The sequence below is a fragment of the Thamnophis sirtalis genome, unplaced genomic scaffold (genome assembly GCF_051295495.1).
Source record: "Thamnophis sirtalis isolate CommonGarterSnake01/CBP01778 unplaced genomic scaffold, rThaSir2_p1.2 scaffold_4, whole genome shotgun sequence".
NCBI classification, from domain to species: Eukaryota; Metazoa; Chordata; class Lepidosauria; order Squamata; family Natricidae; genus Thamnophis; species Thamnophis sirtalis.
In genome coordinates, this window is record NW_028261384.1 from 85570756 (window position 1) to 85592762 (window position 22007).

At 42.9% G+C, this 22007-nt stretch overlaps 1 protein-coding gene across 4 annotated transcripts in view; it reads left to right on the forward strand.

Moving 5' to 3' along the window:
* The window catches only part of BRCA1 (BRCA1 DNA repair associated), an 87903-nt gene that overhangs the window by 16612 nt on the left and 49284 nt on the right, over positions 1 to 22007 (forward strand). For all 4 annotated transcript variants that reach the window (XM_087713264.1, XM_087713263.1, XM_087713265.1 and 1 more), the window contains exons 3-5: positions 535 to 588; positions 13188 to 13265; positions 13493 to 13581. In XM_087713264.1, coding sequence (XP_087569390.1) covers positions 535 to 588; positions 13188 to 13265; positions 13493 to 13581 — 221 coding nt within the window. The remainder of the gene's footprint in view (positions 1 to 534; positions 589 to 13187; positions 13266 to 13492; positions 13582 to 22007) is intronic.

A 22007-nucleotide genomic window follows, 5' to 3' on the forward strand; every position in this document is an offset into this window, starting at 1 on the left:
TATTTAGAGATATTTTGGAACTCTATAATTGTTTTTGTCAAAAACTTACCTAAATGAGAAATTTCAACTAAGTGATGTATGAATATGGAGAAGTCACTCCAATTTTGCCCAAACAGCTGGTTTTTTTTAACACTGATATTCTTGCTAATTATTTGTTGTCATGGTAGCAAGTACTTCATGTTGTATCAGGCATTATGCTTCATACCACCCTATTGTTTCTTTTGCCTTTCCTCTCTGCATAGCTAATTTGATTAGATGGTTAGCTAACAAAAGCACCACAATATAAAAACCTCTTCTCTACAAGGTGGTATGCCGGGTTTATAGACCACTGAAGCACAATTTTCATATCTTAAAAATTAGTTTTAGTTTACAAAGGCTTATGTCAGAATAAATCTATTATACTGCAAGATTAGAGTATGTGTAATTACTATAATATGCTAGAATGGCTACTTTACTAGCATTCTTAGAATTACAATATGTTGAAGATACTTTGTTTGACATGCATAGCTTTGATGTTTTATATCTTTCTTTCAGTCTGGAGGTGATGAAAGAGCCAGCGTCAACAAACTGTGGTCATACCTATTGCAGGTAAGACTCCTCAATTATCAAAGCTTGAACATATCCGCTAATTGATTGATGGTGATGAGCGTTGTTGTTTCATGCATCTGAAGGACATGTGACACTGAAGGATGATGTTAGGATGTCAATTGTTCATTCTCAGGATTTATAGAGCTTTTCATGTAGAAATTTCTGATAATTTCTTCATGAGGGACATGGAAGCTATAAACTACATGGGTGTGCAGGCATTTAAAATATAAAATAGTTATAATTACCTCTGTCCAGATTGAAAGGCTGAGTCTCCAATATTCATGCTGAATATGTTTCATAACCATATACCATACCACCAGCTGGCTGAACTGCCTGTTTCTGTGGGCCTTATTCCCCCCCCCCCCTCCAGAGTTGAACTCTCATATCCAAAGTTCTGCCTTCTGCAGACATAAAAGTCATTACTTAAAATGTAGGATATTCCAATTTAGAATACAATAGAATAACAGAGTTAGAAGGGACCTTGGAAGTCTTTTAGTCCAACCCACTGCTTAGGCAGGAAACTCTATACACCCTGCCTTGCTTTGTTTTACACCCCCCGCACTTGCTTCGTTCTTTGCCAGTTCCTCTTTTGCTCGTAACAGAGCAGGAGGCTGAGCAATGCACTGGTGTGGCGCTCACAAAGTGAGGTGAGGGTTGGAGGGCGAAGCAAGGCAGGCTATGCCCTCCACCAGCTTAGCTGAGTGTCCCGCAGCCAGACCATCAACATCTGCCTGGCCTTGCAGCGGCTCCAGCAGCCCCATCCAGGACCCTATGTGCGTCACTCAGTCTCTTGCTTCTTTGTGGCTGCAAAAAGATAAAAGTGAGCCAACTGCCACACAGGGTTCTGGCTGGGACACAGGTTTTGCACAGGTTTTGTCTGGAAGAGTGGAGAGAAGAAAGAGGGAAAGAGGCCAAGTGATAAGTACTCTGCCAGCCAGGCACTGATGGGCTGCCATTGCCACCACAGTGAGACAGAGAGAAAGAGAGAGAGCAAGAGAGCAATACAATCCTGTGTGTGTGTGTGTGTGTATGCGCGCTTCACTGCCTGGCTGATGGGGCACTTCTCACTCATCTGCTTTTTCTCTTCTTCCTGCTCTTCCTCCTTCAGGGGAAAAGCTGCACTTTTTGCCCATTGCAGCACAGTGCAAGGGATTTACTTTGACAGGGGTGGGGCTTGGAGGATGGTCCATCCCATTCATGGCGTGGTGGAGAAGGTGGAAGGTAATCCCCAGATCAGCCTGATGGGGGTGTAGTGGAAAACTGAGCAGCACTGAAAGCAGCTGACACCCCTGAGCTAATAGATTCCAATGCTGGCTCATTTAGTTAAAATTACTATAGCAGTTAAGTCCAAGTATAATATGAGACAGGAGTAGTGAATTTCTAGATATGGCAGTAGGATTAATATACATGTGTTGAATCTTTTTTAAATACAAAAACACCTCTAAGCTGAAATTTAGTAGTTGCACTGTCAAATTTTAGAGGTGCCCTTTGAGATAGTATGATGGTAATAGAAATTATTCTAGAATCCTTGATGTGTCGCTTAGGTTGCTGCCCCTCTTACATTATATATTGTGCATCTGCTTAAGGAGGACATTTTTAATCCTATTCTCTATTACCACATTTTGCTATTTAAATTGTAGAATAGTGTTAGATTACCCTCTAATTTAATTTGATTTTATTTAATTTATTAGATTGGTATGCTGCATAACTCTTAGTGAGTGTGTAACTCATAAGAAAAAAAAATTGGGGAAAAAAGAAAAAAACATTAAAAAAATGGCAAAGATGAGAAGAAGTGAACATAATAAAAGCAATCAACAAGCTCACACTATCTACAGTCGGGGTGTGAAACTTGCAGCCTGCGGGCCACATGTGTCATCTGCAGGACACGCCCATCCCAGCTCCGTGAAGGGTAAAAACATTGTGAAATGTCACATGACAACAACACATGATGCAGTGAGTTTGACACCCATGATCTACAAGGACTTCACTCACCCTTGCCAAAGTGATATAAATAAAATTCTCTCATAGACATCAAGCTGCAAAATGCATTTTACTTTTACCTTTACCTTGCCTTACTTTACTGGTTATGTTTGATAATAAGAGAATGATAGTGATTTTCACCTTGGATATTGTACCGATTTCTGCTAGCATGGTGCTAGCGTGAACCTATACATTTTTTCCTCTCTTTTTCTTGTCCCGTCCCTTTCCTCCCACCCTTCTCCCACCTGTATGTAATACAAATGCACACTTTTTCCCCTTTGAAAAGAAAGGAGAGACGGAGCTTCCGGTTGAGCGGGGCCTGAGGGGGTAGTTGTTTTTAACAATTCCGGATTCTTGGCTGCGTTAAACTGTCTAAACAGTATCCATCAACTGTTTAGCAGTTTGATTACCTCTTCTCCGGGCAAAGAAGAAGGCGAACAAGCTATGTTTGGGCAGCGTTCCAACTAAACCCCCCAGAACATAAATCTGGGACGGGAAGTGAGAGCCGCCTGGCAGCATAGTATTTCTCCGCGTCAAGGACCTCTTCTGCCTTTTTTGCAGAACAAAAGCATATGCCCACCCTCAGCACAAAGACTGATTTATTACTGATTTCAAAGTGGGCAGAACTAATACTCGTGAACTCCTAATTGTATATATAAATCTTTAACTCCATTTTGTTTTTAAGAATTCCTTCTGACAATTTACTTGCTAGAAATACACATAAAATGGCGCCAAACAGCTTTGTAGGAGGGGTCAGGCTCTGACAACATTTTTACGGAGCTCAGAACATTTAAAGATCAAGAAGTGATTTATTACCAAACTAAATAGTAATTGCTGGATAAGCGGCTTGCCTGGATTTAATTGGGTAGAGAAGATTAAATCTGGAATGGCTTCTAAGCAGCAAAAGTCCCCCCCTCCCAAGGCGTTGAAAAGCGCAGGAAATTCGCCTGCTCCTGGAACTAAATTACAGTCACTACTCCCCCCCTACTCCTACAGGGGAGCCCCTCACCCGAGAAATTTTGCAAAAAGAATTAGCCGAGGCTTTAAAAAATCATGCAGCTGCGATGGAAATTAAAATAAAGGAAGAGATATCTGCTGCTCATAAAGAATTGTCAGAAGAGCTTATGAATTCGGTTCAGATTCGGAACCAGCAAATTAGAGATGATATTCTTGTGCCTATTAACTGCCTATCGGGCTATGTCTCGGGAATTGAAGATAGATTAGAAGATCTTAGTGATTCTAATATTAATCTGGTAATGAAAATGGATGTGGTTCAACAAAAGGTTGGCGATGTAGAAAATGAAATTATAATGTTGCAGTATAGACAGATGGAATTTGCCTTAAGGATAAGAGGCCTTCAAGAGAAAAATCAAGAAAATTTGAAGCAGATCTTCTCAGAAGCCTTTGATCAATTGATGGGAAGGCCAGGATGGAATTTTGAATGGCAAATTGACAAGATATATCGTGTTAACTCCTGGCTTGCCAGACAAAAGCAATTCCCAAGAGACATTGTGGTGTATTTTGCTACAAGAGACATGAGGAATTTGATATTGCAAGAGTCTTACAAAACTAAGCTTGTAAGGAGGGTCAGGAGGTGACTGTTTTGAAGGAAATACCATCTAAAATGTTGAGATCGAGAAAAGACTATGCCTTCTTAGTCGATGAGCTCAAAAATCATCAACTACAGTTCAGATGGGAGGCACCAGCCGGATTTGCAGTTACCTACCAGGGGCAAAGATATCGTCAACTCAGTATGGAAGGCTCGAGATTTTTACAATAATATATTGAAGGCTGGACATCCCCCGCCTCCTGGACCCAGAGAAAGAGAACAAGAAGGACAGGATAGACAGTAAGCCACTCAAGGATCAACAAGGCTGGACCAGCTTCCTCTTTCAGAGTTACAAGGAGCAAAGACAAACCTGTGTGATCACCAGGCGAATGGAACAAGAATTAAAAAAGCAACAAGCCTTACAACAAACACATGTTACCGTCCAAGAAGCTACAGGTCTTAGTTCAGAAGCAGTGGGTGGAGCCAGGCCGAAAATCAAACTTCAGGATTTCCAGATGGCTCTTAAAATGCTTCAGGTCATAATCCGGTTTGGATGGAGTTGGAATTTGGGATGCAAACAAGAAGAACTTGGAGATTGAACGAAAACTTACTTAGATATGAGAAAAATATTAATGAATGTAAAAACTTGTTAAGAGAATACTTTGTTTTTAATATGAAATGGTATGGGACGCAAGTAAAGCGTATATGAGAGGAGTTCTGATAAATTTAAATAGGTTACATAAACGTAAACGGGGAAAAGAGAATTGAACTAGAAGAAGAAATTAGGAAGAGAGAACAGGAGTTAATACTAAAACCAGGAGACAAAAAGATTAAAGAAGCAATTACCTTATTAAGAGAGCAATTTAATATGCTGATGTCAGACCAGGTGGCTACTAATTTGCTATACACTTTTTGTAATGCAAATAAATCTGGTAGATGGTTAGCATATTTGATTAGGAAAAAAGAGAAATCTCGCAATATATTGAAATTACATTATAAAGGGAAGGAAGTGTATCAACAGGATGAGATCCAAAAGGCCTTTCGTAAATTTTTACAGGATTGTATATGAATGATAAAATACAAGGTTTAGATATAGATAGATACCCGGATAAAGAAAAAATACCTATAGTTAAAGATGAACAGAGGAAGAGATTGAATCAACCAATAACTTTGGGGGAAATTCTTCAGGTAATCAAACAGCTAAAGGTAGGAAAATCACCTCATACAGACGGCCTGACATCAGCTTATTACAAAAATTTACAATTAGAAATGGTAGAACCTCTCAAGGAACTATTCAATAAGATCCAAACGGAAGGGAAGGTACCCCCATCTTGGAAGACAGCTTTTATATCCCCGATACCAAAAGAGGATCAAGATCTTACTCAACCAAAAAATTACAAACCTATATCATTACTCAATATAGATTATAATTTTTTTACTAAAATACTAGCGAATAGGTTAATGTTGGTTATTCAGCAATTGATTCATAATGATCAAACAGATTTTATTCAAGGGAGACCAATGAGAAGTAATGTAAGACAAATTGTTAATATACTGGAATATTTGGGAAAGAATAACCAAATCCCTGCTGCGCTTATATTTCTAGATGCCGAGAAAGCCTTTGATCGAGTGAATTGGCAAATTTTATTGAAAATAATGCAAAAAATGCAAATAGGAGAGGATTTTTTACAATCAATTAAAGCAATATATCAGGAACAAACAGCTCAAATCATAGTCAATGGAATTTTACCAGATTCATTTAAAATCGAGAAAGGTACAAGGCAGGGTTGTCCCTTATCCCCATTATTGTTTATCATAAGTTTGGAACTATTGTTGAATAAAATACGGGGTTCAGATGATTTACAGGGGGTCAAGATTAGGCATCAAGAATATAGAGTATGTGCTTTCATGGACGACTTGGTTATAACACTAACCCAACCACGGGAATCTAGTAAGGTTTTAATGAATATGATTAATCAATATGGCCAAGTGTCCGGATTTAAAATAAATTTAGGGAAAACAAAGATGCTAGTTACAAATATGAACACTAAACAAAGGGAAGAATTAGAAGGAATGACAGGATGTGAAATAGTTAAAAAAGTCAAATATTTAGGAGTCTGTATTTCAACCTCAAATGTGAAGTTATATAAGTATAATTATGAACCACTATGGCGTAGCATACAGACAGAGATGAAAAATTGGGAGAAATTACAATTATCTTTGCTGGGAAGAATAGCAGCAGTGAAAATGAATATTCTACCTAAATGTTTATTTCTTTTTCAAATGATACCAATACTGTAAAAAGATGTGAATTTGCTAGAATGGCAGAAGGGCATTAATAAATTTGTATGGGCAGGGAAGAAGCCGAGAATAAAACTAAAAATAATGCAAGATGTGCGTGAGAGAGGAGGCTTGAAATTACCCAATTTCAAACTATATTATGAAGCAGTAGTTTTATCGGTAATTAGTGACTGGATTAATTTAACAGATGATAGAATACTTAATATCAAAGGGCATGATTTGGTATATGGCTGGCATGCTTACTTGCTATATAACAAAAAGGTGGGATAAGAACTTTAAAAGTCATATTTTAAGGAATGCTCTACTGTGGGGCTGGAAGAAATATCAATACAAATTACATGATAAGATACCCATGTGGACAATTCCTAGACACGTAATAGAAAACATAAATATAGTACAAAAACAGGATGTAATTACTTACAGACCGCTTCTTACCTTAGAAAGAGGTGTACTACAATTAAAACCTTTGAATGTACTAAAAGAGGAAAAGGTAATTCAAACATGGTTTCAGTATGGGCAGTTACAGGCCAGATGGAAAAGAGATAAAAAAATCGGTTTCATGCAAGACGAGTTTTTCCGACGCAGCCGGCAGGCAGGGCCAGAACCGGAAGCTCCTGATTGGCTTGGGTGCGCCTGCCGGCTGGCGGGAAATTCACTGGTCGCCTATTGGCCAGCCGCTTACAGCTGTCATATATAAATAGCTGTCAGGCGGCCGAGCGCTGTCCGTGTTCTGAACTTGTTAGTTGCTATTACCTGTTAATAAAGTCGTTATATTTTACCTCACGCCTCATATTCTAAACTGGCGATGAGGATGAGTGACACGGACTCCATCATCGTCCCTGCCCTGGCTCCTTCATCTGTTTTCGCTGCTTTCAGGCCAGAGGCTGAATCATGGGACGCCTTTTTAGAGAGGTTTGAGGTCTTCCTACAGGCACACGACCTCTCCGAGTTCCCTGAGGGGAGACGATGGGGCACTTTCCTGCACTATTGCGGGCCAGAAATGTTCGCCACCGCCCGGGCTCTTTCTGCACCGGCCCCGGTACACACTGTGCTGTTGGATCTCCTCATGGCTCGGCTCAAGATTCACTATGAGCCTTTGCCTTCAAAGTATACCCGCCTGCAATATTTCCGGCGTTGTATTCAGAGGCAAGGCCAGTCCATCAGCCAGTACGTGGCTGAATTGCGAGCCGCCGCGATAAACTGCGAATTCGCCGATCTGGAGGATGCTCTCCTTGAACAATTTATCTATGGGCTCCTTGACATCAACTTGCACCGTCGAATTCTGGCTCGCACCGAGCTCTCGATGAAGATAGCGGTGGATGAAGCCGGGCTTACGAAATGGCCGGTCAGTCCACCCCAGATGTCCGCCGATTCCCGCCATCCGCGTTGCCGGCGCTGCCCAATTCTGCTGTGTACAGTCAGATGATGGTCCTCGATCCATGTGTCGACGCCGTTTCTTCCGTTGATCGCCTTCGATCCATGCCTCCTCGGGATGGCAGCGGGTGCCTCAGCTGTGGCCGCTGCCATCCCAGGGCCTCCTGCCGCTTCCGGACGGCCCTCTGCCGCCGCTGTGGGAAGAAGGGCCACATCTCCAATGTCTGCCGCTCTGCTCCAGGAGATGCTCGGAACCCGAGGCCTCCTCCTACTCTGGCTTCTCCTGCTCAGCCTGCTGCTTTCCGCCGCCAGCCTCCTGGGTCCTCCTCCGCCGCCCGCATGGACTGCTATGCTGTGTCCGGCCCTGAGCCTCCTCTGCCCAACTAGCAGGCCGACTGCTGCCTCTTCCTCCTATGGCAGCCAGGGTAAGATGCATCTTCACATCTTAATCGCAGGCCGCCCCTGCAAAATGGAATTGGACATGGGCTCCGCCCGGACAATTATGTCTTGGGACACCCTGAGGTCATTTATACCAACCCTCAAGGCTAGTCAGCTAGCCCCTGCTGACTGCCTCCTTGGGTTGTGGTTACTTCCCTATCTCTTTCCGTAACTTCCAGGGGTCCCTTCCCCTTGTGGTGGTCCAATGCCCCCTAGCTTCTCTCCTGGGGCTCGACTGGTTTAGGGCTTTTGGGCTGAACATAGCAGGAATTAACTCTCTCCGTTTTGCTTCCTCTCTAGATGCCCTTTTGTCAGAGTACGGTGATGTTTTCTCCGACACTCTGGGGTGCTACACCGGCACTCCTATCTCTCTGAATTTGGACCCCATGGTGGTGCCCATCCGTCTCAAGGCTCGACGGGTTCCCTTCGCCCTCTGGGCTCGTGTGGACCCCGAGATTGACAAGCTAGTCTCTCAGGGCATCATGGAGCCCGTCGACCATGCCCCCTGGGAGACCCCCATTGTACTGCCCTTAAAAGCTGATGGCTCCCTGAGGGTCTGTGCCGATTACAAGGCGACCTTGAACAAGGCCCTGCAGGCACATCCCTACCCGGTACCTGTGGTGCAGCATGTTCTGCACTCCTTGGGTCAGGGCAGGATTTTTGCGAAATTGGACCTGGCACAAGCCTACCAGCAGCTGCCGGTAGACGAGGCCTCCACCATGGCCCAAACCATTGTAACCCACCGCGGCGCTTTTAAGTGCCGCCGGCTCCAGTTTGGGGTCAGTGTGGCTCCTGGGATCTTCCAAGGGCTCATGGAGCGGGTGCTCCATGGCATCCCAGGAGTCGTCCCCTATTTTGACGACGTACTCATAGCCGCTCCGGACCAATCAGGACTCGTCAAAACCCTTAGGACTGTCCTCTCCCGTTTCCGTGCCGCCGGCTTGCACTTGAAGCGTTTCAAGTGCCTGCTCGGCGTGCCGTCGGTAGAATTCCTTGGCTACCTTGTGGATTCTCGAGGAATCCATCCCACCCCTTCTAAAGTCGAGGCCATCGCCTCCGCCCCCACTCCCTCTTCGAAGGCGGAGCTCCAGGCTTTCCTGGGGCTCCTCAATTTCTATTCCACTTTTATCTCCCACAAGGCTTCTGTCGCAGAGCCTTTGCATCGCCTCCTCGATGCCTCCGCCCCTTGGAACTGAACAGACCGTGAGGCGCATGTGCTTGCGGCTGTCAAAACTCTCTTAACCTCTGCCCCTGTGCTCATGCAGTATGACGAGCACCTCCCACTCCTCCTGGCTTGCGATGCCTTCCCCTTTGGGGTGGGGGCTGTCCTCACCACTCCTACCCCGATGGCTCCGAGGCCCCCATTGCGTTCTACTCCCGCACCTTGTCCAAAGCTGAGCGAAATTATAGCCAGTTGGACAAGGAGGCCCTCGTGGCCATTGTGGGAGTAAAATGATTCCATCCCTATCTCTACGGTCGCCGTGTCACTCTCCTGATGGACCACAAGCCCCTTTTGGCATCATCGCTGGCGACCGGGCCATACCCCCTATTCTTTCACCCTGCATGGGCCGTTGGTCGGAGTTCCTCTCCGCCTATTCCTATTCCCTGGTCTACCGGCCGGGCAAACACATGGGCCACGCTGATGCCTTTAGCTGCTGCCCTCTGCCCCTCCCGGTCTCCAACCCCGCCCCCTCGGTCACGGTCACGGCCCTGACGATGACCTCGAATGCCCCCTCTCGGCCACTGACATTTCGCAGGCCTCCAGTTCCAACCCCCTCCTCCAGAGAGTCCTGGACGCAGTTCGGCGGGGCTGGATGGAAGAAACTCGTACGGCCGACTTTCTTCCCTTTTTCCGCCGCCAGGATGAACTGTCAGTCCTTCAGGATTGCCTACTCTGGGGCTCCAGGGTCGTCGTCCCTGCTGCCTTCCGCAAGCTCGTCCTCGACCGCCTCCGTGAAGGGCACCCTGGCATAGTGCGGATGAAAGCCCTCACCTGCAGCTACACCTGGTGGCCCTCCATGGACGCGGATATCAGTGCCTGGGTCCAGCAGTGTCCTCCCTGCCAGGCCATTCGGCCGGCCCCACCCGCCACCCCTGCCCGCTCCTGGGAGTTCCCTTCCTCCCCCTGGAGCCGCCTCCATGTAGATTTTTTCAGCCCCCTAGACGGCCGTTCCTTTTTCCTTGTAGTGGACACCCTGTCCAAGTGGGTGGACATTTTTCCCATGACGTCCACCACGGCCGGCGCCACCATTCAAATTCTCCAATCCCTCTTCACCACCCATGGCATCCTGGACGTCATCGTCTCTGACAACGGGCCCCAATTCCAATCCGCTCCTTTCCTTTCCTACCTTGCTTCCCTGGGCATTAGGCATGCCTCCGTTGCCCCCTACCACCTGGCTGGCAATGGCATGGCTGAGCGCACTGTGTGTTCGCCCAAGGAGGCCCTGGCCCGCCTTGCCCACCTGCCTTGGCCTGTACGTCTTCACACCTACTTGCTCGCCCAGCACTCCACCCCCTGCCAGTCTACCAGCAAGAGTCCCACTGAGATCATCATGGGCCGCCGCCTGAGGACCACCCTTGACCAGCTGCACCCTTCCTTCTCTTCCGCTGCCGGCCCTCTCCCTGAACCCCCTAGGTCTTTTCTGGTGGGTGAGGGGGTCTTCGCTCAAAACTTCGCGGGGGACCCGAAATGGCTGCCTGGGGTCATTACAGAGTTAACAGGCCCATGCTCTTATAGGATCCAGCTGAGTGACAGAAGACTTTGGCGGCGCCATCTGAATCAACTGCGCAGCCGGGCACCAGAGAGACCGCAGCCACCAACAACATTGACTGCTCAACCATCGCGGCCGGGATCTGCCTACCCAGTGGCCGCTCAACCTACCCAGCTACAGCCAGCCGTGGGTCTGCCGTCTCCAGCCACGCTCGCAGCTCCTCAACCACCGCAGCCGGGGCCTGTTCACCCAGCGGCTGCCCAACCTGCCCAGCCACGTCCAGCCATGGTGCTGCCAACTCCAGCCGTTTTCCCCGCTTCGCGCCACCGCCGCCCCAATGTTCCGACCAAAGGAGGCAGCCTACCTTTAACTTTTCCTGTGGACTCGGGGGCCGGACCTTCCCATCTGCTGCGTCACAGCAGCAGACCACCTCCTCCTCCAGCGACGGACACTCCCTTTCTCTGGTGATCCCAGCGCGTGCGCGGAAGACCGTCGTACCTAAAGGACTACGCATGCGCTGTCTGGGGGGAAGGGGTGTTGCGTCCTTTCGACGCAGCCAGCAGGCGGGGCCAGAGCCACAGGCTCCTGATTGGCCTGGGTGCGCCTGCCGGCTGGCGGGAAAATCACTGACCACCTATTGGCCAGCTGCCTGACAGCTGTCATATATAAATAGCTGTCAGGCGGCCAAGCGCTGTCTGTGTTCTGAACTTGTTAGTTGCTGTTACCTGTTAATAAAGTTGTTATATTTTACCTCATGCCTCATATTCTAAAGAGGATAATTTACTAAAACAAATCAGAAATTAAAGTTCAATGCATATAAAGAGATTATATAATGCATTAATAGAAATGGATTCGGAAACAGAATTAGTTAAAGACTGTATGATAAAGTGGGCCCAAAATTTTGAAGAATATAATAATGTTGGATACATGGGAAAAGATATGGGTAAGAAATATAAAGTTTACACAAGTCCAAAATTTGAGAGAAAACTTTTATAAGATATTTTATAGATGGCATCTAGATCCTAAAAAACTGGTCTCTATTTATCCGAATTTACAACCTAAATGCTGGAGATGTGATTGTGCTGATGCTACTTACTTTCATATATGGTGGACTTGTAAAAAGGTTAAATCATTTTGGATAAAAATATGGTGGATTATGCAAAATGTTCTTTAAAAAAGGATAAATTTTACCCCTCAGTTATTTTTGTTAGGTATAATTACAGATTGTACAGTTGTAGAGATTAACCTAATCTTGCATTTAATAACCGCAGCTAGACTGTTGGTGGCGCAATACTGGAAGAAGGAAGATTTGCCCACTATTCAAGAATGGACACTGAAAGTAACAAACTTAGCAGAGATGGCTAAAAATATCTGTATATCTCAAGGACCATTCAAATGAGAGATATAAACTGGAGTGGAGAAAATGGATTGGCTATACTCAAAATAAATATGGGACTAAGAAATTTCAGATAGCTTGAAAGTTGGAGGGGTAGAAGGAAGGGTGTATGTAGGATAGAAGTGTTATGAGTTGTTTATTGTTTCTTTTTTTTTAACTGCACAGTATTTAAGTGATTGTATAAAGGAAAATGAAAATGTAATAAAAGAATCTTTGATGAAAAAAAAAAGAAATTTCAGATAGCTTATGACTAAAGAAACTAGGAATGATATAAGTTGTTTAGAGCAAGCCTAGCAAGGAGGAGTTAAAGCTCAAATGAAAGATGATATTAACTTTTTTAAAGTTTAGAATGTTTTTCTTAAAAGATTTATACCCTGTATTGGTTCTGGGAAGTCGGGGGGGGGGAGGTTGGGGGGGGGGAAGTAAATATTTGTAAAAGTTTTTTTTTCAAAATTTTCATTAAAAAAAAGAAAAGAAAGGAGAGACCAGGAGGGATAAATTAGTTTACTGAATTGAAAAAGTTCTCATTTTTTAAATTCACTACCAATGAGTTTTCAATGGTTACGTTTCTGCTATAACCATAATTATGCTTTTAGTGAAAATAACAGGCGCTAATAATGTCATCATATTATTTTGTTCCTGAAAAAGAGCCTGTGGAGGAGTAAAATTTGGTGTTTGAAAATTTGTTGATATAAAAATCAGAAATACAAGCATAGAAAAGAAAAATAGTTTATACTTACAAATATGGGAATATGCCAGGAAAAAGATTATTTTTTCCCTGGGTGAGCTTTTTTTTAGAAAAAAAGAATTTCAGTGAGAGACTAAACACGCTATTTTTCTTCTTTTCCAGGTTCTGTGTTTTGAAACTGCTTACACAGAAGAAAGATGTAACACGGTGTCCACTTTGCAATGCCAAAATCACTAAAAGGTAAATCTCTTCCAGCACAAAATATATTCCACTTGTTAGGAGATCAATAGATAAAATGCTGAACTGAGCCAATCTCAGAAAGACTAGAGTACTCACTATTCAACTGCTAACACTAATGCGATGAGGGCATTGATGTAAAAGAATTGCAAATATTTAAAGCTTGCACGAAAAAATACTCTATTGTATTGATAGCAGCTCCATTTAAAATTTATGTTGGCTTGTTTCAGAGGTCTGAGGGATGATATCTTTCTTAGAGAAGTAATCAAAGGAATTCTAGAATCCATCCATGCTTTTGAGTGCGATACTGGATTCAAGTGTAAGTATTGTGCCTTACCATAAACTTCATAGAAGTTTTTTTACTAACTTTTTTGTGATGCTGAATTGCACAACTGATCTTTCTGTTTTAAGGTTTGATTTCCACTTGTAAATTTAAAATTTTAAAGTATAATATCTATAAAGTTTGCATCTTCTTCATCCCTTGCTTCAGTCTCTGAAACAGGTAATAAATATATCTAATGCTACTCTGAGTTTTGGGGCTACTGATCCTTCAAACTCTTGCTATCGACTATTCTGGCTATGTTGATGAATGCTGAAATCTGAAGTATCTGGAGACCATTAGGTCGGCCTACTCATGCTCTAATACATTTAGTAGTATCAGAAGTGCAGCTTTCATATATCTGGTTCAAAGTCCATGATTGGATTTGTTGTTTTGAAGCTCTGGCATTTTCTTTTGGTTCGTTTTCCTTTACTTTGTTTGATTGATTAAGATCCAAGTTTGGATGATGTCTAAAGACACAGTCCAATTGGTGGAAGCATTTCGCAACTAAGAATGAATATGTCTTTTAGGGTTTATATTTTAGAAACATATTTATTAAAAGTATTGCTATGATAAAAAAAAATAGCTTGTATTCTGCAAATGTAGATTCATGTTCTTTGGCACTGCTAAAAGCCTCCCTCCAAAATTTAAATCAGAAGAATCACCAGAATGTTTGCATTGTACCGTTCCATGTGCATTTTGGTTTTAAGTACACCAGAGCACAATGGTAGAAAATCAATTATTTTAAAATTTAAAAGCTAAACACAATACATTCAACTAGTATAAAATAAACATGGCAAATAAACATGGTTTTACTTAATATTATAATTTTAATACCAGTGGCATCTCATTGAAGAGATAGTCCATAATTATGAATCTTTATTATGTAAAGAAACTACTAGAAGAAGCAAACTTGGGTTTATTGCTGTCTCTTCTCTCATCCCAGCTGCAAATGAGATGTTGCATTAAGTGGGTATCTCACATAAAAAAGTTGCCTCATCAAAGTTATCTCATCTGTAGAGGCCATTTTTACTCCTCATCAATAGATAAACATCATCAAGCCTATCTTGTTCCACTACAAAGTGAGTAAAATTGTTCTGGCTCTAACCTGGCGAAGAAGAAAGGCCTAAGACAGTTTAATTTCATTAGTCATCAGATTTAATGCTAAAGATTCTTCTGATAGCTGTTCTGAGGGCTTTTAGCACACACACACACACAGACACGCACTAACAACCCTGAACAATGGAATATTTCAAGACTTTATGTTCATCATAACAAATAAGTAGCTGTTTCAATGTATCAGCTGACATGGTTTTCTTAAGTGAAAAAAATTGGATGATATGAAAATAGGGCATTCCTTTGCCATGGTTAGGTTATTTTCTGCTGAAGATTTTTTTGTTTTGTTTTTGAGTCAGACTGGACTTTTGACAAACACATAAGGAAGTCTACTTTTCTCAACAACATTTTTCTGGAGTGGTTTGCCTTCTTCCTAGGACTTAAAGATAGCGACTTAATCCAAAGTTATTCAGCTGGCTTTATACCTAAGACAGAACTACTCCAAACTTGATAAAATTGCCTAAATCTTAATTCTAAAATTAAAAACTAAAGAATTATATCTAGAGTGCGGCGTTGTTGCCACACTGGAGGGCCGCTCATGTGTCCTTGGCCGAATTGAAAGGAAAACACCAGACAGAATTCCTTGGGATGAGCTAAGCTTCGAATGAACTTCGAAGGGCTCTTTTATTAGAAAAGTTAGTTACAGCATCATCAAAAAGGAGCGTATCAAAAGGGATATATAATCACACATGGTACAAGTAAACTAATGAAAAATCACAGCATTCTACAAATAAACCAATAGAAAATCACACCATGGCAAAGGGTGGGCAAAGGGGGAATAGAAAGTTACAAGCTGCATGGCATTGGGAGGGGGAAAGGGGGAATAGAAAGTTACAGCAGAGCATAGGGGGGAGAAAGGGCAGGTGTGGGAGTAACTGGCTCACATAGTTGTTGTTACATGAGGCTGCATAGTGAGTCCTGACCGTTAGGCCGGAAAGATGTTTCTGGTGCGATGTTTTTGCATCCCTGTGTTTTTGTGTTTCAGACAGCAGAAACTGCCCTGCACACAAACACCCAGAATGAATTCCAACACTAGAGAACTTTCCAGTTGGTATGGCAGGAATACCTGTGAATGCCTTGGTCAACCTACCTGTTCTCTCCGTCTTTAACAAACTTCTATGGTTCAGAGCTGTGGCCTAAGAAGCAAGTGAGATGAAACTAGACTGTAGATAGAGGAATATTCATACCAAATGAGACCAGACATATGAGCTTACTCATTGGAAGGGAAGCTAATGAAGACTTGTCCCAAAGGTGCTTTTTTCAGGAGGCAACTGGTCTTTGTTTTGTGTGTGTGTGTGTGTTTTGAAGACTTTTCATTACTCATCCAAGAAGCTTCTTTTTTTTTGAAATTTTTTATTTTATTTTAATTAAACAAAAATACAAAAAAAGAATCATCCTTCATTACATCTTGTAGAAAGCGTGTCGATTAGTTACAGATAACTTTCGTGCATTTCTTCCACAGTCATTACTTACAGTTCATATTAGAGTATACACTTTAAGTAAAACATCTTTGTATATCTTACTATCAGTGTACCACAGTTCTCATTTGACTACAATTATTTGAACATGCTTTTACCTCAAATGATTCGTACTTAAAGACACAACCACATGATGGCATTCATTAGCTATTTCAAAAAATCCTCCAATAACATTACACCTTTATAGCATCTTTTAAGTAAAAGTCAATAGATAACATTTTTAAGCCTCTCCCCCCTTTTTTCCCAACTCACTGACTAACATTTATATCTAAGTTACTTTAGCCAATACCAGAGAATGTATATATTGTTAAACAATGACCATTTCCTTGTTGTTATTATAATTGGCTAAAAATCATTTACTATTCATGCCCCATCTCCTCTCATCGGGGCCCCCACCCCCCAAAAAAACAACCTTACACCTTTATAACAAGATCTAAATGAAAATTTGTTAATAAAATTTATAGGTCTTTTTTCAAAACACAATTTACAATTTATATATTTATATTATTTCTTTTACTAAATTGTCAATACATGTATATATCATTACACTGTATCCATTATCATTTCATTATTATTATTATTTATGGTTAATTAATTGTTAGCGAGTAAACATTTAATAACAATCTAAAACAATCTAGAAGTTCCTACTTATTAATCACCAATAATAAAAAAACTAAATTTTTATTACCAACTTTCATTGTCAACCTGTATCTTTCCAGTAACAAAACAGTATCTCTCTTGCCAATTGTGGAGTCAGTCTTCTTTTTGTCTTCTTTATAAGGTTTTTATAGGTTTCTCTCCGCACTTTGTTGATTGAAGGGTCTCTTAGATAATCTCCTTACCCACCAGTTGCTACTAAAGTTAACTTGTCTTTAGTTGTCAATCTTGCTTCTGAAAAAAGTTCTCTTCTTATGTATTTTTTTTTAATATTTAGTATTTTAATATTTTTTTTCTCTTCTGTGTCCTGGAATCTGGGGTAAAGCTCCAATTCATCGAATTCCCTTTTTCACATTCCCTTTCCATTTTCACCCACATTTGCTCCATTATTAAATTTATCTATTTTCTTATCTTTATCTTCTATATCTTCATTCTCCCCTTTAATTTGGGGGGCTCCAACCCCATCATCTTTTGCTGTGAGGAAGATTAGTCTTTCCAGCTTCTTCTCAATTCTCCCATATCCTTCCAATAGATTTTGAATTCCAGCCAAGATATTTTGGAATTTTAAGGTTTCCTCATCTAAGTATTGACCCATGTTTCCAAAACAGAAGAGAGAAAGAAAAAGAAAAAAACCCAATAATGACTACCAGTCTAGTCTTCCAGGCCTCTATTAGCTTTTATTTTATTTAAGTTGACTTAAACACAAGTTCTTTTATGCTCTTCAAAGAGGAAGGCTTCTGTTCCCCTCCTCCCTCCCCCTTTCTTTCTTTCTTTCTTTCTTTCTTTCTTTCTTTCTTTCCTTCCTTCCTTCCTTCCTTCCTTCCTTCCTTCCTTCCTTCTTTCTCTGCCAAAATAGTTCTCAGAGGCACCTGTGAAAACAGTTGGTGCCCTTGGTGTTTCTGTAAAGTTGCAAACCCTTCAGCTACAAAGTTAGTGAAATCAAATAAGGAAAGAGATACGTTGTTTCAACAAAAAAAACTCCTACTGGCAGTTAATTTTCACCCTCTGTAGGAAACAAAGTTCTTTAGATTGCTTTTAGTGTGATTTAATAACAAGTAGTAGGAAGAACTGTTAAAATAAAAAGAAAGGTTTTAATCTAGAAGTCAAAAAATATAGCAACAAGAAGCAGAAGAAAAAAAAATCAATCCGTTCACTTTAAGAGGAGAAATGGAGAACATGACTAACATTTCAATCCACAAAAAATAGTTACAATGACAAAGGGGAAAAAAACTTTCCACAGCAATCCCATTAGGATTATTTTCGCAGCTCAGTTCTTTTGTTTAAGAATCAATTTGGCTTTAAAGAAACATTTCTTGGGCAGTCTTTAGCAAAATAGAAAAAATACCTCACCAGATGGACTCACTTTCTCTTTTCACTTCCTTCCTTCTGGAGCATCCTGACTGTTCACCGCGGGCTTGAAGCACTTCCCTTGGGTCTAACAGGGATTTTGCAATATCTCTGAGACTAGCAAGGCTTTGCCTTCCTGATTACCATCTCTACGGTTTAGGTCTCAATAGACCCTCCAACGGCAAAAGTGTCAACAGTGGTCTCAGAGTGTCGAGACTGCACGTTGTAACATTGCTACATGGCTCCTCCTTCTCATCCAAGAAGCTTCTTCAGCTCTGACAGCAGGGGTGGGTTCCTCCCGGATCGCCCCTGTTCGTGCGGACCGGATGGTCGGTGAACCCGGAAGTAATTAACTTCCGGGAATGCTGGTACCGCTCCTGGCCCCTGTCACTGCAAAGCGCCCTTACCGACAAGGCAGCACGACCCGCTCGGCATGTAGAAACAGCAAAAGAAGGAACAGGAGAGGAGTTCCAAGCAGGGCTTTTCAAACAGCCAAACTCCTCTCCTGCCCCTTCTTTTGGTGTTTGAACAAGCCATGCGGGTTGTGCTTGCTTGTATTTCATAGCCAGCTCATTTCCAATTGGGGTGGGGATCCATGGAGAGGGAAGGAAAAAATCGATTTCTTCCCCCCTCCCCCAATTGGAAGCGAGCTGTCTATGAAAGAAAAGGGAGCGCAACCCGCACTGCATGTACAGACAGCAAAAGAAGGAACAGGAGAGGAGTTCCAAGTGGGGCTTTTCAAATAGCCGAACTCCTCTCCTGTCCCTTTCTTTTGCTCTTTGAACAAGTCGTGCGGGTTGCGCTCCTGGTTCCGGGGATCCCCCCCCCCCCCAAAAAAAAGAAAGACCAGCTGCTCGTCTCTCCAGATCTTGTGGCTTTTCAGGATTTTCTTTTTAAAAAATGCCTCTCCGGGTGATCTCAGAGCCTCGGAGCCTGCAGCCTTAAAACAAACCTTTGCACAATAAAGAAAATCTCACAAGTGAGAGAAGTTCTTAATTGCCTTTACTGTGCAAGTTGCTGCAGGCAACCAGGGATGGGGTGGGGGGAATGCTGCCTGTCTTCCCCCTCCCAAAGCAACTTCGCAGGTTTTCAAGATCGTCTGCAGAGGCGTTTTAAAAAAGAAAACTGTCTTCTTGGGAGGGAGAATGGGCTGTGCTCAGAGGAGCCAGCGCCTGGGGCGTTCTGAAGCAGCACCAATCAATATGTCCATAAGAAAAGCCCCAAGGGCAAGTGTGGCAGCGCTGCACCCACTTCCGCCCTGCTGGCTGCCCAACAACGCATCCCCGCCGCCTGCTTCTACTCAGCAGGCGGGCCGGGTAGGGGCACGGGCATGGCCCAGGACAGGGTGGTTAACGGGGGGCGCTGCCCAGCCAGTCCTCACTCAGCAGCAGTGGTGAGTTCCACGATGTTGCCTTCAAGGTGGGCAGTGGGCACCACATGGCTGGGGCAGCGGGGCTCACCCGGTGCCCACCCAGCCACCACTCAGTGGGCGGGATGGTGGGTGGGCGGAAGGTTGCCCTGGCGTGACTGAAGTGGCACGTTGTGTGGAGGCTTGGCGGGAATAAAGGGCTCCTGTCTTCCCTGGCCAGGCTGGAGCATGGGACGGCCTCGCAACAGGCGTGTCTGCCGCTTGTGGAGCGAAGATGTGGCACTCGGAAGCGGCAGTGGGCTTGTTTTCCAATCATTCCTGGCCCTGCGAAGGTTCCAAAAGTGCCTGGGCTCTGGGACATCCCGTGCTGTGCCCGCTTCCGCTGCCGCCACTTCCGCTCCCAAACACAACTGTCAGCTGCGAGCAGGTGCCTGAAGCTGCTGCTTGCAGTCATTTATGGCTGCAGATAGATTGCACCTGTAGCGGGAAGCTCTTCGCCCTGTGAGAGTTCCTCTCCAGCACTCCTAGTTTGGTAACTTCAGTGCTAGAAGGGAGTGGGGTTGTGGGGGAAGAAAGAGAAAGGACAAAAAAGAGAAAGAGAGGGAGAAAGAGGAGGTGGGGGATAGTGGGATCCTTGCTGCTTTCTGAGCTTGGTAGTTTTCTTACAGGCATTTCATTACCAAACTAGGTAACATCATCAGTGCTAAAAGGAAGTGGGATTGGGGGGGGGGAGGAGGAGAAAGTTAGGACAAAAAAGAAAAATATAAGGAGGGAGAGGATTGTGAGGTCCTTTGGTCTTCTCTGAACGTGGTGGTTTTTAATTATTTTTAGGGAATTTTTATTTATTTATTGTTTATAGAATGTTTATTGCAAGAAATGTTATTCCTTTTTGCAAATGTTGTGATGCAATATGTTGCTTTTAAGTCTTCAGACCAGTCTCAAAGTGGCTGCTTTTCTATGGGCAGGCCAGGTTTGTTGCAAGGCAGCTTTGCCAGATTTAGTGTGTTTCACCCTCCTTGGTTAGGTAATTCTGAGGTGGCGCCTGTCCTTTATAATTTTCCACATTGCCTTGAGGGCTTTTATTCCAGTGACTTTGTCTTTCCTGTCCTTAGGCTTAGGAAAAAAAAACTGGTTTCATTGGCATTTGGCGGGGGGGATTCTTATTTTTTGGTGTTTTCCTGGCACTGTCATAGTTTGTGTGTGTGTGTGGGTGAGTGTGTAATGTCCCGCAGTTATCTACGCATTAATAATGATCTAGTAATATTAATAATATCTAGTAATTAGTAATATGTAGTAATAACATCGTCTTGGTCATTCCCACCAGGTCACATGGGTGGCAGGCCACTCCCATCCGGTCACATGGGTGGGAAGCCACTCCCATCCGGTCACATTGGTGGCAAGCCACTCCCACAAAGGAGGCCACGCCCACAGAGTAGGTTCGAACAATTTTTGAAACTCACCCCTGTCTGACAGTATAGTGGAGAATGGAAGGATCTATATGCCTTGCAGACAGCTCATAATTTGCATCTTTATAGAAGCACTTGGAGATTTATGTATGTCCTCAGGATCACCTGGTTCCTGTAGTCTGCAATTTTCTCTCTGGAAATCCATTCCTACTTCCACACCATTCAAAGGGTATTCATCCCAAATTGTATAACTAAAAATCGGTAGAGTTTCTCAGTCATCAGGGCATGGTTGTTCCAAAGATGTTTTTTCCAAGAGGCAACTGGACTTTCTTGTTTCTTCTTTTGAAAGTAGTTGTACCATGATCTGGATGACTGAGAATCTCTATAGATGACTTGCTTTTCTATCTTTATTCCATTTAATGTGTAAAAGATAATCTAGCTCAGTCCAGAAGGTTCCAGACTCATTAAAAATAGCTATTATCAGTCAACTCTTAAGAAACCTAGCCTGTATCTGCACAATATAAACATTTATATACTGACTATTTATATTTCCATGCTGGGCATTGTTAATAATTCCATGAGACATAGAGATTCTGATATAAAACTTTTTCCATGGCTATTTATATCTGGTTTCAGGCTTAGTTTTTTTTAATAAATTGATGAGAAGAGCCGCCCCTTAGTTATTTGGGATGTCTTGGTAGCTGTTAATTATAATAGCCCCTCAGTTAAAAATTGCAGAACCAACATCATAGTGGGTCTGCTGTTCCTTTGAATTCTGATTACAGAAGGTGGTACTGGGAAAATTACCACTTTGCATAAGTACCATGAGGCTTTATTCCTTGTGCTTTTTAATAGAACGTACAAAATTTAACATTCAATTCTTCTAAAATATGATAATCTGACTCATTTGTAAGCAGCCCAGTAGTTTAAGTGACTTTTCTGAATTAATTTATACTGTTGCAGATTGTTCGTGTTTAGGAAATTAATGTTCAAAAATGGTAAAATAAGCATTTTGACATGACTTACAGGAGAAATATAATGCTTCAGAATTTT